Genomic DNA, 15,452 nt, shown 5'->3' with positions numbered 1-15,452 from the left:
CTGAAATTTTAGGCACAGAAAAATGAGAGAGAATCAATCCGACAGAAGTTGGCACTCGGGAGCTTCTTTGATGATGGCCCAGGAATTTATACCAGCTGTAGCAAAAGCGGGAAGCCAAGCCTTTCCTCTCGGTGAGTGTTCTTTTGAATTGATTTTCTGATATGTACCTAATGGATTTTGTCATCTGACTACATGTTTCATAAAAGGTATCTTTTAATTCCTTGAGTATTATTTTTTTCATAATACTATCACGTTTATTTGGATTCTGGACAGACCTCTTCTGACTTGTTTGTTGGGTTTGTTTTTAGGGTTTTAGTTTTTGGGTTCTTTTGGCCCATTTGCCCAACCTCTTGAGGTCAGATTTCTATATTTTATTTTTTTTCTAGACACAGTAGTGATTTTGCATTGTGATGGGGGAGTCAGGGCACACTCTCAAACAAGCTGGCTGATGCTTAGAGAAGTGTGGCAGACCACCAGGTTCCCCATTAAGCAGTCCCAAAGCATCCAGCATCACCCCCTGATACATCTGATTGCAATGAATACTGGTAACTGAGAAATACAGTTCCCACTTTGATCATTTAATGTTTATTACAGAGTTTAACCTGTCCTCCGGGTGGTTTTTCTTTATCTTAATTTATTTCAAGATATCATTGCTCGTTATCGATATTTATTTCAGGATATCATTGGCTATTGGCATAGCTTCCAATCCCAATTAAAATATATTAAAATTATAATCTTACCTAGAAAAGAGGGCTGTAGACGAGGGTGTCTCAAACTTTAATGTACATATGAATCACTTGGGGATTTTGTTAAAATGCTGATTCTGATTCAGTGGGTCTAGGTGGGGCTCGAGATTCTGTATTTCTAACAAGCTCCCAGCTGATGTCCACGCTGCCTGTTTATAGGTCACCCTTTGCTTAGTAAGGGTATGGACAATCTGAAAAATTAGCTATTATGAATATAGGTATTCCAAGTGATGAAAGCACATAGAACTTTGTTTTAATAAAGATGGTGGTAACGGAAGACCCATCAGTATTCTCTTACTGCCTCCCCAAATGTTTGTTTCTGGTCAGAATGGCTGTGTCTTCCTAAGGCCAATACTCCCTGTGTAAGGACTGGGTATAGTGACCATGTTAGGACAGATGTGGGAGACACAGAGTATTCATGCATTCCTTCAGACAACAGATTTCCACTCTCCTTCATGTGAGGACTGGAATTCGACACTTTAGTATCTATTTAACTCTATCTGACTTTCAGTAAGCCTTGTACTTCAGTCTGACCATTAGAGATTCTTCTAAATCAGCAAATATCAGAAGGCACGCGTGCACACACACGCTCACGTATATGCATGTTTAGGAATCCCTGTAGGTGGGTTAGTCCGTCAAGACAGGAGCTGCAGTTTGGCCATGCAGAGTTAAGACATCTCTTCCTCAGCTGGGAGCCCACCCAGTCGCATAGAATTCTCTCGCTCTTTTCGCGTCATTCCAGAGCTGGAAAGTCAGCTTTCCCCTTTGCTGTAGAAGCACCTGTTTCTCCTCCCACTGGGATGTGGCAGGAAGAGCTCTGGCCTGGGGACCTGGAGACATGAGGATTAGTTTTAGTCAGCTTCTAATTTGGAAACTTTAACAGGTTATTTACTTTTATCATGCTTCAGTTTCTTCATTTTTGTAACATGAGGGGGGGATTGGACCTTATAGTCTTACAGATTTCTACGACTACTACCTCTAATATTCTCCAAAGCGCCAAAAAGTTTTTTTCTAGAAACTCCATTTCTTTGCTTAGCAATGTCTTATCTATCCAGTCCAAATGGGAGAGTTTTGTCTTTTAAAACAAAGTTGGGTAGATAAGCATAGATATATACACATATACACGCACACATACTCACTCATACGTACATATATATGGCTGTGAAAGTGAAATTAATAATAACTGCAAGGTATATAATGACACAAAATAAGAGTAGCAGTCCCCTGTCCCATCCCTCTCTATTCCTCTCCCACTCTTCCAGAAAGGTAACTTTTAACTCCTTGACTGTTTCTTCTAGTATTTACATAATGTACCTCTAAGTATGATTTAAAATTTGATTTAAACTGTGTGTCTTCTTAGCGTTTACTTTTAAATAACCATCCTTTAACTACCTACTATAGAAATCTGGGATTTAACTCTGTTTTACAGCCCTCCCACAGATATATCTGTATATTCCAAATCCTGTTCTCCTTTAGTTATTTCCCAGTTTGTGGTCAAATAACTATTCAATGTTCACATTATTAAGATCATATACTATTCAGACTAAACCATGTCATAAAATTGTATGGTTACTTGAGTAACTGTTTTGTTTGTCCTGAAATTAAAATTGCTTCATTTTCCGATTTGCCGGTCCATGATTTTGACTGCTATGTTATATTCCACAGTGTGAATATATCACAGTTTCTTCTGGTACTCTTCTGATGATGGACATTGGTTTGTTTCAAAGGTTTTGCTCTTGTAAACAGTGCTGCTTATAAACATTCTTGTACATGTCTTTTGCTGTCCGTGTGCAAGAGTTTCCCTTTGGTGGACATGTAGGAGTGGAATTGTTAGGAAAATATATGAATGCTCACGTTTAAAAGATAATGCCTATCTTGTTTTCCAAAATGGTTGCAACAAGTTACATGCCAACCAGCAATGAATCAGAGATTCTCTGGATCCATAACCTTTCTAACACTTGATATTGCCAATTATCTTTTACGTTTTTGTTAATTGAATGGGTATAATATGGTATCATTAGCCATCCTTGTTTCCTCTTCTGTGAAATGTCTGTTTGGGTCTTATTGGATTCTTTTTTTAATTTATCAAAGTTCTGTAGTCATGATACTAATCCTTAGTAAGTTGTATATATTGCAGATAACTTCTTCCAGCTTGTAACTTGTCTTTTCACCTCTTCAATGTGTCTTTTATGATCAGAAATTCTTAATTTTAATATAATTTTTATCAAACTTTACTTTTAAAGTCAGGGCTTTACTGTGTCTTATCTTCTGCCCCAAGGTCCAAAAGACATCAACCTCGATCTCTTACCAATAGTTGAGAGTGTTGATTTGTTTTAAAAAGTTTGTAATAAATCAGGAGTTGGTTTCTTGATGTGGAATGAAGAGAAATCTAATTTCATCTTTTTCCATATACATAATCATTTTCCATCATATTTATTAAACAATTCCTTTTTACTCACTAATCTTACAAACCACTTTTGTATGCAGTAGACATTAATGGGAATACATTCTATGTCACTGATTACTAGTTCTATCATTGCACCAATACCATACCGTCTAATTACTATAGCTTCAAAATAAGTCCTGATATCTGGATAGGCAAGTCACTCTTCTTACTCTTTTTCTTTGGAAGTACGCTGCCTGCTCTTGCTTTTTTATTCTTCCATATACATTTTAAATCATCTATTCAAGTTCAGCAAAATACTTTCTTAGGATTTTGCCTGGAATTGCGTTGAATCTACGGATCGATTTAGGGGAGAATTACATTTTCACAACATTAAATCTTTCTATCCATGAATATGGCCTGTCTCTCCTTTATTTAGCTCTTACTGAATATTTCTTAAGGTTTTGTAATTTTCCATTTAGAGATAATGTGCATCTTTTCTTACGTTTACTTCTAAATACTTGAAATTCTGGTTTTAGCTTAAATTTTCTCTGATAATGCTTTCTCTTTGTGTGCTCCTGGTGAACAGAAATGCAGCTAACTTTGTATATTAGTCTTATTTCCAGTCACTTTGTTATTATCGCTCCTATTATTTCTCCACTCTCCTGTTATTTCTAATAAAGTTGTACATTCTTTGGGATTTTTAAATAATACCATCTACTCAGAAATAGCAACTTGATTTACTTCTTCCCGAGCCTCATACCTCTGGTTTCTTGCTTTGTTTTATTGCACTGGTAGGTAAGGTACACTGATACATAGAGGATTAAAAATGGTAGTAGTTGAAATCCTTGACTTATTTCTCATATTGATGGGAAGGCTTCTAATGTTTCCCCATTTAGGATGATGTTAGTTTTATGTTTTCTTTCATCTTTCTCTTTTTGAGTGTCATGCAGGGTGGCATGTGGGGTGGTCTCAGCTCCCTCTCCCCACATAAAAATGCAGGATATGGTGAGGCCAAAAAGGAACACCCACAGAGCCATAGATAGGGGAGTCATACCACTATAGTCTCGCTGGCGGCTGGGTTGGAGACACAGGAAGCAGCAACCCTGGGTTGGAGACACACGATCCGCAACCCTCATTCTGCCGCTTGCAGGCTTGGCCACCATCTTCTTGCTAGCCCCCATTTTTTTGCTAACGTAGCCACAGCAGTTATATTAGTGGCCAATGGCTCACTGGTTACAGGTGACGACCAACTAGCCACAGCTGATGGCCATCCAATCACAGTTGATGGCCATTTACTACCTGAGCCAGCACCTTTCTATGTGAGGCCAAGAGCCTGGAAACTGCACTCCTGGCTCTGTCCCCACATTGAGATTTATGATTTTCCCTTCTACTCATAATTTACAAATAATTTGTATCATGAATAGGTATTTAACTTTATTACATGCTTCTGCATTTGTGGAGATGATTATATGATGTACTCTGTTGATCTACTAATGAATTAACGAATTACATTTATAGATCTTTGAAATATGGTGTGGGGAAAATCTGTCCATTTTGTTTACATTTTGAAAATTTTTGGTGCAATACTTTCTCATTTCCTTGAATGTATTCGTTTTAGTTAAGTTGTTTAAAATGTTTTCTTCTGATCTCTACATTGTCCATGATTTTTTCTGAGTTTATTTTTTTTATATATATTTCTGTCCATTAATAATTAAATGGGAAACACGGAAAGCTGTTCGTAAACTCTTTGGTTTGGGCTTAGTGACATATATTGTCTCTTCAAGAGACCTTCCCTGACTATCCAATTAAATGATAAACACCGAACCTACCTACCACTTTCTCTTCTTTTAACCCTGCTCCTTCCTTCTCTTACCCTGATTTGTTATTCTTTGGGGTCTTATCACTACCTGACATCATATTATATAAATATATTTAACCCGTTCTTTGTCTTTCTCTAGCACTAAAAGATAAGTTCCAAGAGAACAGGACTGTTTTGTTTACCACCACAGCTATTGCCTAAAATAATGCCTAATACATAAGTCAGTCACTACGTTTTTATTGAATTAACGAATGGTGAACTTTCCTCTAGAATGGTCAGATAAAAACACAACTCTTTCGTTAGGGTGTATCCAATTAAGAGTATCTAAAGATCTTTTCTCTTGGGCTGTAAGTTGCCACAGAGAACTCCCCAGTGTAATCCTGAGGAGTTTTAAGCCTGGCCTCCAGTGTTTTAAGACTCTGGCAAGGGGATGATTGAAGGTTCAACATGTAGAATTGCACCTGTTAATTCTCCTTTCGGTAAGGCCCTTCGTTGTCCCCTCAGCTGTGCCTGAGCGTGCCCCAGTCCAGAGCTTCTCTGATTCAAACTTCCTCATTCTTCTGGCCACAGGTGGACAGGGCCAATAGAAGGTCTAGATAGTTCTATCAGGTGTTCAGACAATCTATCTTTGGCAATCCTACTCCATTCCTGCCTTCAGATGTACCTGAGCGTGTCCAGGATTCTGCAGTATAAATGCATGTGCTTCCTCCACCAGCCAGCTCTGCAGGCATCTAGCAAATTGAGGTAGTTTGGTCAAATACCTCTCATCCATCTGCATTTTATCTTCCAAATTCTTTCCAAATGCTCTTCTGTGCTATTATTGTCTTCTTTTCCATTTTGTTTGTCCATGTTGGTTTATGCCTTCTTTCTAACTTTAATATTATTTTAATAGGATTTCAGAAGAAAGAGTAGATAAATACCTATGTTCAATATGTTGTGTTTAAATAGAAGTCTCAGGAAGTTTTTTACTATTTTTAATAATAGAAATATCTTCTCAAATAAAATCCTGTGCAGAAACTCTCTGACCCTCTGGTTCGGGAGGGTGGAAGGAGAAGAACAGGGGTACCCCTGCCCAGAAATGCTTCCCCATCATTTCCCTTTAATGCCACTCCACACGCTCCACCTTAAGTGCCCCTCACCACCATGCCGCCACTTTGGTGCCCCTCTCCATCCTTCCCCTACAGACCCCCGGGGCCCCCCTGAAATTCTTCTGGCAGAGCAAAACTTGGAAAATCACTGAGTCGTTTTTCCCCTTTGGAGACACAAATCTCTAAACACATATGTATTTCACAGTAGTTCAAAACAAGCTACACTTGTTGACTCACCATAAGGAAGATTATTTATACCCTGTTCTTTCAGATGTTTTTATCTGCACAGGCTGGGGTGCGATCACCCTCTGTGAGAACACGATGGCTTTTTGGATACCCCTTAGGATGATGATTAATAATGACACTTAATGTTTCTAAGAAATACCACTTTGTCCCTGTAAATTGAAAGGCTGCAAAGACTGCCATTCCCCCTCGTGAGTAATAATGTAGGAGAAAAGCCCTAGGAGCTATTCAGTTATAGTTGTGTAACCCATATTCCCCATCCCTATTAGAATTAATTTTTTTCTAATGTACTATAATCCTGACGTTCTTCGATTACCTCTTACTTAAAAAAGTACTTGAGAGGTGCTAGAACTTTGAGGTCAGCAATATCGTGCTCCAAAGTGTACCAGCGCACATGTGTTGAATTAGTTAAATCATCAGAACCAGGTTAATCTTACATGAATGTACTACTCTGACAAGCTCGGTACTTAATTTTAAAGGAGGCTGGGGACTTACTTGGCCCAGCAATGGATTCTGAAGTGCTGAGCTTACTTTTAAGGCAGGGCCTACGCAGGTAAGTGGGATCTTCGGCAAACTAATGGAGTTCTGTGTATGTATTTTAGAGGATGTGCATTTACCTGTAAAAATGAACTTCATACACATTATATGAGACACTCTGAAGTATCAGGAGGGTCTTCTGGGAAGATGGGTTGAAGCTGCTCCTGTGAGCTACATCCTTCTCGGTCGTCCTTTGGGTTTCAGCCCCACTGAATTTTCCTAATTGGTGCTATCTCCCAAAGCACTTTTTGAAACAGTGACAAGCTGTTAAATGTAAGCTAGGCTTACAATAATCCCATAAAGAGATTTCATGCCCACAACTGCAGCAAAAATATTTTTAATACCGCTTCATAATTCAACTAATTAAATTTGACTTATCCTGAAATGTGACAAATATAGGAAGTGCCATTTTTTCCTTCAAAGTTTGCTAATCTACACATAATCAGCCTTTTCGAACTGAGACTGTGTGACCTTTGTCATGTTTTTTCTGTTTAAAGACGTTTCAGCACAAAGTTTGTAAAAGCTTAAAAGGAAAGGAGAAAAATGAATTACTGACTTTTGATATAGGTTTCTAAGAAATATTAGGTATACTCATATTCTTGGGGGGAAAATCCATTTCTCTTACTACTTAGTATTATAATACTTTTTTATAAAATACTTTTATTGACCAAATTAATCTTGAATCAGCATTGATTATATTTTGGATTCTGAGTTGATATAACTTAGTTTTGTTAAAGTGATGGAAACTGGTTTGGCCACTATGAGAACACGAGACAGAGTGATCAGACATCCAGGAAATCTTTCCTTTTTCCAACATTCCAACCTGATCTGATATTGTAGAGAAAACTTTCTCTGGCTTCTCCGTTCTTCTTTTCTCAGAGTAATGACAAAATAAACCTGACTTTCACCTCTCTTCTTTACCCAAGGTAGATTTTATTTACATACATATAAATGCAATCTAATAGTCTTTTTCATAAAGCATGCAATGGGATGGTGTAACCTAAAATAGGCTATACTCTTCTCTCCAAATATTGTGAATATTAGAAAAAACAGAAATTCCCCAGAGAGCTTTTGAGCAGCTGGTTTGCATAACAATTACTGTTTATTTATCTCAACCATTCCAACATCCCCAAATCAACATTCATTTCTTTCTTATAGGTTGATTCTTGGTGAATGGCGGAGACAAGACCAATAATAGATGCCCACCACCTCCTGTTGTGTGTGGGTTGGGGCAGAGGGGCGCACCATAGCCCAGGGAGTCACATCAACTGGACAGATAATATTGACCTAGAGAGTCTTTAAAGAAATTGGATTCATAGGAGCTTTGAATATGAGGAACCGAGAATCTGTATGTATAATCTGCCATAAAATTACAGGTCGAACCAGCATCATGTTGGTAATAATTTTTATATAATTTCCTGGCAGAAGTAAGCAGAATAGTCATTTATACCCAGCACGGGTGAGGAAGGAGGTGGTTCTGCTTCATCACAATGAAACTTGCTTTCTGCGGCATTGTTTTGAAGTAATAGGTGCATACTGTCGCAACCTATTTGTAACATGCGATGTATCTTTTATATTTCATATTAGTCTCATATATATATATACTAATAATTTACTTAGAAATCCTTCATATTAGTAATTCCAAAGTACATGTCATTGCAAATGATGGTTTACACATTTTTTTCAAAAAACTATTTGAAAAGTCCTACAGAAAACCTATCATTTCTTTTATGTCCTCCAAGGGTTACCACTAATATTCTACAATATTACACAATTTTAAAACTGAAGCAAGATTTGAAGTGGCTCTTTTGAGGAGCGATAAGATTAAAATAGCAAAACAAATTTAATTATGTAAGCAATTCTTCTCTTTCACAAACCTGAAAGAAAAGCAAATTGGTATTTGAGAAATTTTCTTTGTCTAATAAATAGCCTCGCTTTACAATAATGCCAATGACCCCAGTTTAATTAGGTGCAATTAATTTTGTGCAAGCGAAATTTGACATCTTGCTAGAGGCATAACCAGCTGTACCCTGTCTTACGAATTTTTTTTTTTTAATCACCAATGAGAATTCATTGTCAGAGCTATTGCAAAAGGGTGGGAAGCAAACGGCCAGGGGGCTGCATATTATGTTTAAAAATGGCTCCAGTGGACAGCTGAATGTTTAATTAAAAGAGCTTCTAGGAATGATTTTTCATTGGTGCAGCATCTTTGAGAAGTTATCGTGACTTTATTACTGCAATTTGCACTCCCTTTGAACAGTGCGCCCACACACGTGTCTGGACATACACAGCTCATATGAAAACTGAGTTCCTTGAGAGTTTACAAAAGCATTCACTGCTGCTAGAAAACGCCCTCCCTGACTTCAGGTGAGCTGTGTCATCTGGAGGTTTAACACAACCCTTTTGTTCAACTTTATAAAATGTTCTATGCCCCTCAGATTATTCTCATTTACATGATCCCATGCATTAAAAACCCATGGAAGATATTTCCCAAAAAAAATCCACTGCCAATTAAATGGTGACACATGCCTCTTAACACTTAGAATTGTTATTTTAGTTATTGAAAGAGTCCTTTTAGGCTTATTTGGATATGCACTTTTATCACGTGTGTATTTTGTGCATTCAAAAAAAGAAAAAGTGAAATTTGTTGGTTAAGGTAGTCCGAAACCCTTTTCAGCATTGGAGTCCAATTCTCCGTTTTAACCACTTGCCCTCAGAGTTGTCAGTCTTTGCTTTTCCACACAGTGTCACCCTGTGTGTCTTCAGAAGATGCTTCCTTGTATCACCTTCTAAGCCACTGTCCCCGTCTGCAAGTTTTGGTGCTGGAGCCATCTTACCAGATGGCATGAACAGTCAACTACCAGAGCCAGCCCCTTCCTCAGTGGTCCTTAACTGGCTTGTTGGCCAGCAGGGTTACAGTTCAGTGGAGCAGTCCTTCCACTAGCTGCCTGGGTGGCGGAGTTCGTGGCACACATCCCGATTTTAAAGACGGCAAAGTATGCATAACCACGCTTCATAGAATCAGTGCAATTCAGTACATCTACTGTGTTCTTTTTAATGATTGCATAGACTACCGATGACCACAAATTAAACCATGAAAGAGAATGTCTTTGAGATAAAGCTTACAATGGAACCAAGCTTAAATGACAACCCCAACACTTTTTTTTAAACATGAACGCAAAAAGTGATGGAAAGCAGTAGTAATTCAGTGATCAAGAGATTCAAAGAATTTGCCATTTTCACACAATCCAGCCATACCCCTCAAAAATACATACGGACACTGACTCTCCAACTGCTATAATTTTACCCCAGCCCTGTGAACATTGTCACAGGTCTGGAAGGGGACGAGTGTTCCTTCAGCTCCAACAGCTGAAACTCATGAGCAGTTCAGGCAGATACAAATTTAAACTCCTTCTGGGCTGAGCAGAATAAATAGGCTGGCTTGAAAAATGCAATTAAATGTGTATCAGCTACTTTAGAATCTATAATCTATTGCAGGTCCCAGGAGGAAAATGGGGTTGAAACTGAGATGTCAACAGTTGAATCAAAAAGTCCATCCACAGAAATGTTCACTTCTTGCTGCCCTCCAAGGGCCCCCCCCACCCCACCCCCAGAACCCTGCCAAAAACAGAAGCCCAGCCTGACTCATACGTGAGTCATGGTTCCTGCATACACACCATCTGAGTCAGACACACAACCATCCTGTCCCACCTGTCACACATTTAATCCTACTCACCTTTTCTCCAACACATAAGTGCTGATCAGCTCTCCTATTTTCTCTCCTTTGCCTTTTTTAATTCCTGCTAAATGCCCACACATGGCAACTCAGAGGCACTCAAAAGAGAAAAATTCAAAGTCAATTTCTTCCACCAAAAAATATTTTGGTATTATTTCCTGCCACTTTTTCTGTGTATCTCTCTCCACATTTTTGTTTACAAAGTTGAAATCATTACTATACCTACTGTTTTATAGCCTTTTTTTCCACTTAATATATCAGGAACATTTTCCCATATTTATAATTATTCTTCTGTCATATATATTTGTACTAACTGCATAATGGCCCATCATATATGTCACCAAAATATACTTAATGAATCTCTGAAAGTGCCCTGGCCTCTCCAGAAAGACTCTCTAGTCCTAGAGGAAAATACCAGTTTTGTGACCTTGTATAATTTAACCTCCTTAGCCTTAGTTTTCTCATATGTAAAATGGAGGTCATAATACTTTATGTACATCTGAGGATAGGTAAATATATAAAGTGCCTAGCACATCGCAGATGCTCAAAAATGGTCACTTTTTATTTCAGAATGTAGATTGCTTACAAATCATTAGGCTTTAATTAAGATCAAAGTAAACCACATTTGTCGCCTAGGAGAGATGGCTGTTCTATTCCGTCATTATTCCAGTATCAGAAGAAGCCTCATTCTGGTCTTCAGTTCATGCTAGAAAATAGTTCTGGTGAAAATGCGTTTTTTCCAATGTTAAGATCCTATAATTACAAATTTAATTACATGTAAGTGGTCATTAGTGAAGGAACTGGACACTGATGGCGGAATCAGATCCAGCAGCTGTCTGAGGAATGCAAGTATTTATAGTTCTCTGGAGAATCAGATTAGGATACAGGGGCTGATGCTTCACCAGAGAAAAGCTGGTGAATCCGAATTCCCCTTTTCCATCCGTTTTTTATGTAGTAAGAAGATTCTTTGGCCATGTGGTGTGGGATGCCTACCAGTCATCATCATGTGAACATGTATAGATGGCAGGGTCCAGAACTAGCCTCAGGAAAGGGAGCAGGAAAAGAGAGTATGTGCAAGGGTGAGAGGAGAAAACCTAGCGAAGGCACCTTGGGAGCTGCCGTCCTCAACTTCAACTGAGGAAGCCAAATGCCTGAGTCCTGTAAGATGTGGGGTCAGGACAGGCCATAAAGAGACATAACACGCCCCTTTCCCCACCTCCTCTCTGTGGCACATAGTTTAGAACTACCCTTAACTTCTCGGGGCACATAACTGCCGGAGGTCTGGCTTCCCATCCCTCCCCTGCATTTATTTCCATTGCCCCAAATTCACCAGGACCTTCTTTCTTCTTCCCTTCCCTGCTCATTCACTCTTCGTGGAGTACACCTTACTTACTAATTCATGTCCAGGTAGTAAAAGTGTTTCTTTTCTCACCTGTAAGATAGGGAGTATCTGCTAAGTGGTGGTTTTTGTGTTTGTTTTTGTTTTTGTTTTCTTCCAATGCCCTATCTAGTCCCATTTGCCCTACATACTCCTATACGTTGCTGTTTATACATTGTGATTTGATGATCCAAGCATTGGTACCTGTTAGAAGACCTGATTTCTGTTATTCTTGGTTCAACTACTACTATGCATCCACTTAATAAAAGGGTCATGAACTATAAATAAAATAGGGACCAGCAAGAAACATAGGTGAGTAAAGTAGGGCTGTAGCAAACTAGAAAATCTGTGCCCTGGCCAGAGGGGACAGCTGCGCAGTACCAGCGTGTTCCTGCCTGGAGTTTGCAGAGATGTTATTGCCTGGTCATCAAATGAATGAGTGGATGGACAGTTAAACGTCCCTTTTCTCTCGAGTATCCTTGATAGGTCTTCTGTGTGTGTGATGATAAATGTTGGAACAGTGATATTCTGACCTGTTCTATGAATACCACTCCTTTTAAAATGTCAGATTATTATCCCATGTATCACACAGCCCATAGCAAAGAAAGTTAACACAGTCCCACTAAAGTAAAATAAGAAATAGTGTATTTTCTTAACAAATATTGAGAAGCAACTACTTTGCCTTTCCCTTTTTTTTTTTTTTTTGTAATAGTAATAGGTATTTCTATAACTCTCATGGTAAATGTCAATATGAAACAGTCAGCAGGGATAAAAAGAGGAAGGGGCCGTGTTTAGGGGATGGAAAAAAACTATTTTACAATCTTTCAACCTACCTCAGCACATTCCATAGAGACACCGACACACATGTGATCACATACTAGAACTTACCCGAACTTATCCAAACCTCAGTTGTTCTCCCATTCTTTCTTCACGACAAATCCTTAGAAAAATGAAATGTGTTTACAGCTACCCTTGGGTAAATACAACCCACATTTTATGTTCCTTCCCCTTTGAAATTCTCACGGAACAGAAAAAGATATGGTATAAAAATATGGTTGATTATTCATTATAAAGAAAGGCTTTGAATAATGCATCAAAGATCCATTAAAATAAATGGGAAGAATATATTTTAACAGCCCTTTCAGAAACTAGTTGGGGATATTGAGTAACAAATGGCACAGCAGGGCCCGTGGTTCTCACAGTCACGCTGGTTGTAGACAATGCGTAAGGCATGTCTGAAACGCCGACGCCTATGGGACGCTCCTTCTCACTGTGTTTCTTAAGGAAACCACACAATTGTCTTGAAATTATCAGTAACTACAGGAGGTATCTGCCCTTTAAAATTATATTGCCATCATAGGCAGGATCTAATAAATCCAACCTTAAGGTTCAGTGTAATATGGGGGAAAGCCCCTGGATTCCAAACCCAGAGGTCCAGCCTGTCGTCTCTTGCTTTGGGACTCTGTACCAATTATCTGTTGCCACAGCGCTGATGTGTAATCAAAACCCACCCACATCAATGGCAGACAACGGTAAGCTCTGAGTTCTGCTTAGAAGCCCTTATAGGGCAGATGAGCCGTTCTGCTGATCAGAGCTTGGCTCACATGGGCTTGCTCGTGTGTCTGAGGTCAGCTGCAGGTTGGTGAGGTCCCGGTATCGCTCTTGGCTAAGCTCTGTCATGTGTCCCCAGCTTCAGTTGGGACAACTGCTGATTGAGCTCTGTGCTATGAAGTCACTCATCTGCCAGCAGGCTAGCCTACGGAGTGGCAGGATTGCCTGACAGGAGACTTGGAACTGGAACAAAGACACTTCTGCATTCTGTTGGCAAGACAAGTGAGGGGTCCCGCCCAGGGGTAAGGAAATAGACTCCACATCTTGATGGAAGAAGCTGCAAAGTCCTATTACCGAGGGGGCAGATACCCGGAGGGGAAGAATGGGGCCTATTTTTAGAATCAGGCTGTCACCGCTCTGGTCCAATTCATTTGACTTCTCTGGGTAACTATTACCTTGCCTGTGATCCACAGGTGGTTGTTCAGCCCAAGGAGAGAATGTAAGTGAACATACTTTTAAACTCAAATTCAGTGCACTACTTCAAGTGACGTTAACTAAGGGGTAATGCAGGGGGTAAAACCAAACCATTTGAAACATTTATATGAAGATGCTGGTGGTCCGGTCCACGCTGGTACTGGGAGATTTCCATTTCTAAAATCAGAAAACACCAAAGAGTTCTGGAGTTCAGATCTGGCCTCACATTATTGCAATCACAGTGACCACACCAAGGCCAAGGGCAGAGGCCGAGTCACGGTGGCTCCTGCACCCCCAGAAGTCACAGCGACCCTTGGGACCATCACATTGTTTGTCTCAGGAAATCAACTGGTCCTGTCCTTGTATTTTGTAAAAAGTCTTATCTTTCTACCACATCACATTACCTCTTGGCTAAGTTTTTGAGATATCCTCTTAATAGTTAAGAACTTTTCATCCCTGCCATCCTCTCAGTTCTGTGCATGTTTTAGTCATACCCCTGGTTAACAGTAGTTGGAGGTCAACACAAAGCGTTTCTAACAATCTTCCGCAGCATAAATGCCAAGCAGATGTGGGTGCTGAACAAACACCCGACTCTTGCCTTCCCACTTCTGGCCAACAGGCATTGTCACTCAGAAAGCCACTTCCGTTCACACTGGGATGTCCGGAAGGCAGTCTTTGTCTCTTCATTTTTCTGAGCAGTCTCCATCCAGAACACTCTTTTTCTAGACCCTCGGGATTTCCTGTCAGTATCTCTGGGCAGCAGTGTGGTTTTTCTTTTTCTTTTTTTTTTTTTTTTAAGGTATGGGGTTTCTTTTCTTCTTCTTCTTTTTTTTTTTTTTAACTTTTATTTATTTTAAGTGTGTTTTTCCAGGACCCATCAGCTCCAAGTCAAGTAGTTGTTTCAGTCCAGCAGTGTGGTTTTTCATTGCTGCCTAAGGAGAAGAGGTTTCTGGGAGAACCAGAACTAAAATCCACGGGCATGACAGATTAATGTTAAGCAGCCTTTTGGAGGCAACTCTCTACTAAATGCCATTTGAAACACCAAGTAACCTTGACTTGGAGACTTTAAATTATATTGCTAATTAACATGATGAGGAATCATGTTGTGTTTTCACCTCAGACTACGCTTGAGAGATCCAGACACATTAGACCCCGGCAGCCTGGATTTCCAGACTGTGTGTGCACAGCGGTGTGAGCGTCAGAGGCCAGGGACTTCCAGTTTGCAGGAGTAAGCCTCAGGATAGCAAGGCCGCTGCAGGGCAGGGAGGGGCCGGAACAGGCCTTCTCTAACTTGACCCTGTGTCACAGAGGCCTCAGGCAGCACCCGGTGGCCCTGTTCACCCCACAGCCAGGCCGCTGTTTGAGAGCTGTGGTTGTGTCTCCCCAAAGCTGCCTTCATCTTAAAACCCGCTTAAAGGCTCAAGGCGAACAAATCCTTTTTGAAACCTGAGTCTGTTTTAAGATATCTTTACAAAAATCCCCTCTGAACCATTA

At 39.7% G+C, this 15,452-nt stretch overlaps 1 protein-coding gene across 9 annotated transcripts in view; it reads left to right on the top strand.

Moving 5' to 3' along the window:
* SCHIP1 (schwannomin interacting protein 1) overlaps window positions 1-15,452 on the top strand; it is a 669,020-nt gene that overhangs the window by 641,255 nt on the left and 12,313 nt on the right. For all 9 annotated transcript variants that reach the window (XM_033133854.1, XM_033133925.1, XM_033133870.1 and 6 more), the window contains one exon: window positions 13-131. In XM_033133854.1, the coding sequence (XP_032989745.1) occupies window positions 13-131 (119 nt within the window). The remainder of the gene's footprint in view (window positions 1-12; window positions 132-15,452) is intronic.

Source organism: Rhinolophus ferrumequinum, chromosome 2 (genome assembly GCF_004115265.2).
Source record: "Rhinolophus ferrumequinum isolate MPI-CBG mRhiFer1 chromosome 2, mRhiFer1_v1.p, whole genome shotgun sequence".
NCBI lineage: Eukaryota > Metazoa > Chordata > Mammalia > Chiroptera > Rhinolophidae > Rhinolophus > Rhinolophus ferrumequinum.
Note: the sequence above shows the minus strand (reverse complement) of the source record. Positions and strands in the feature narration are given on the sequence as shown.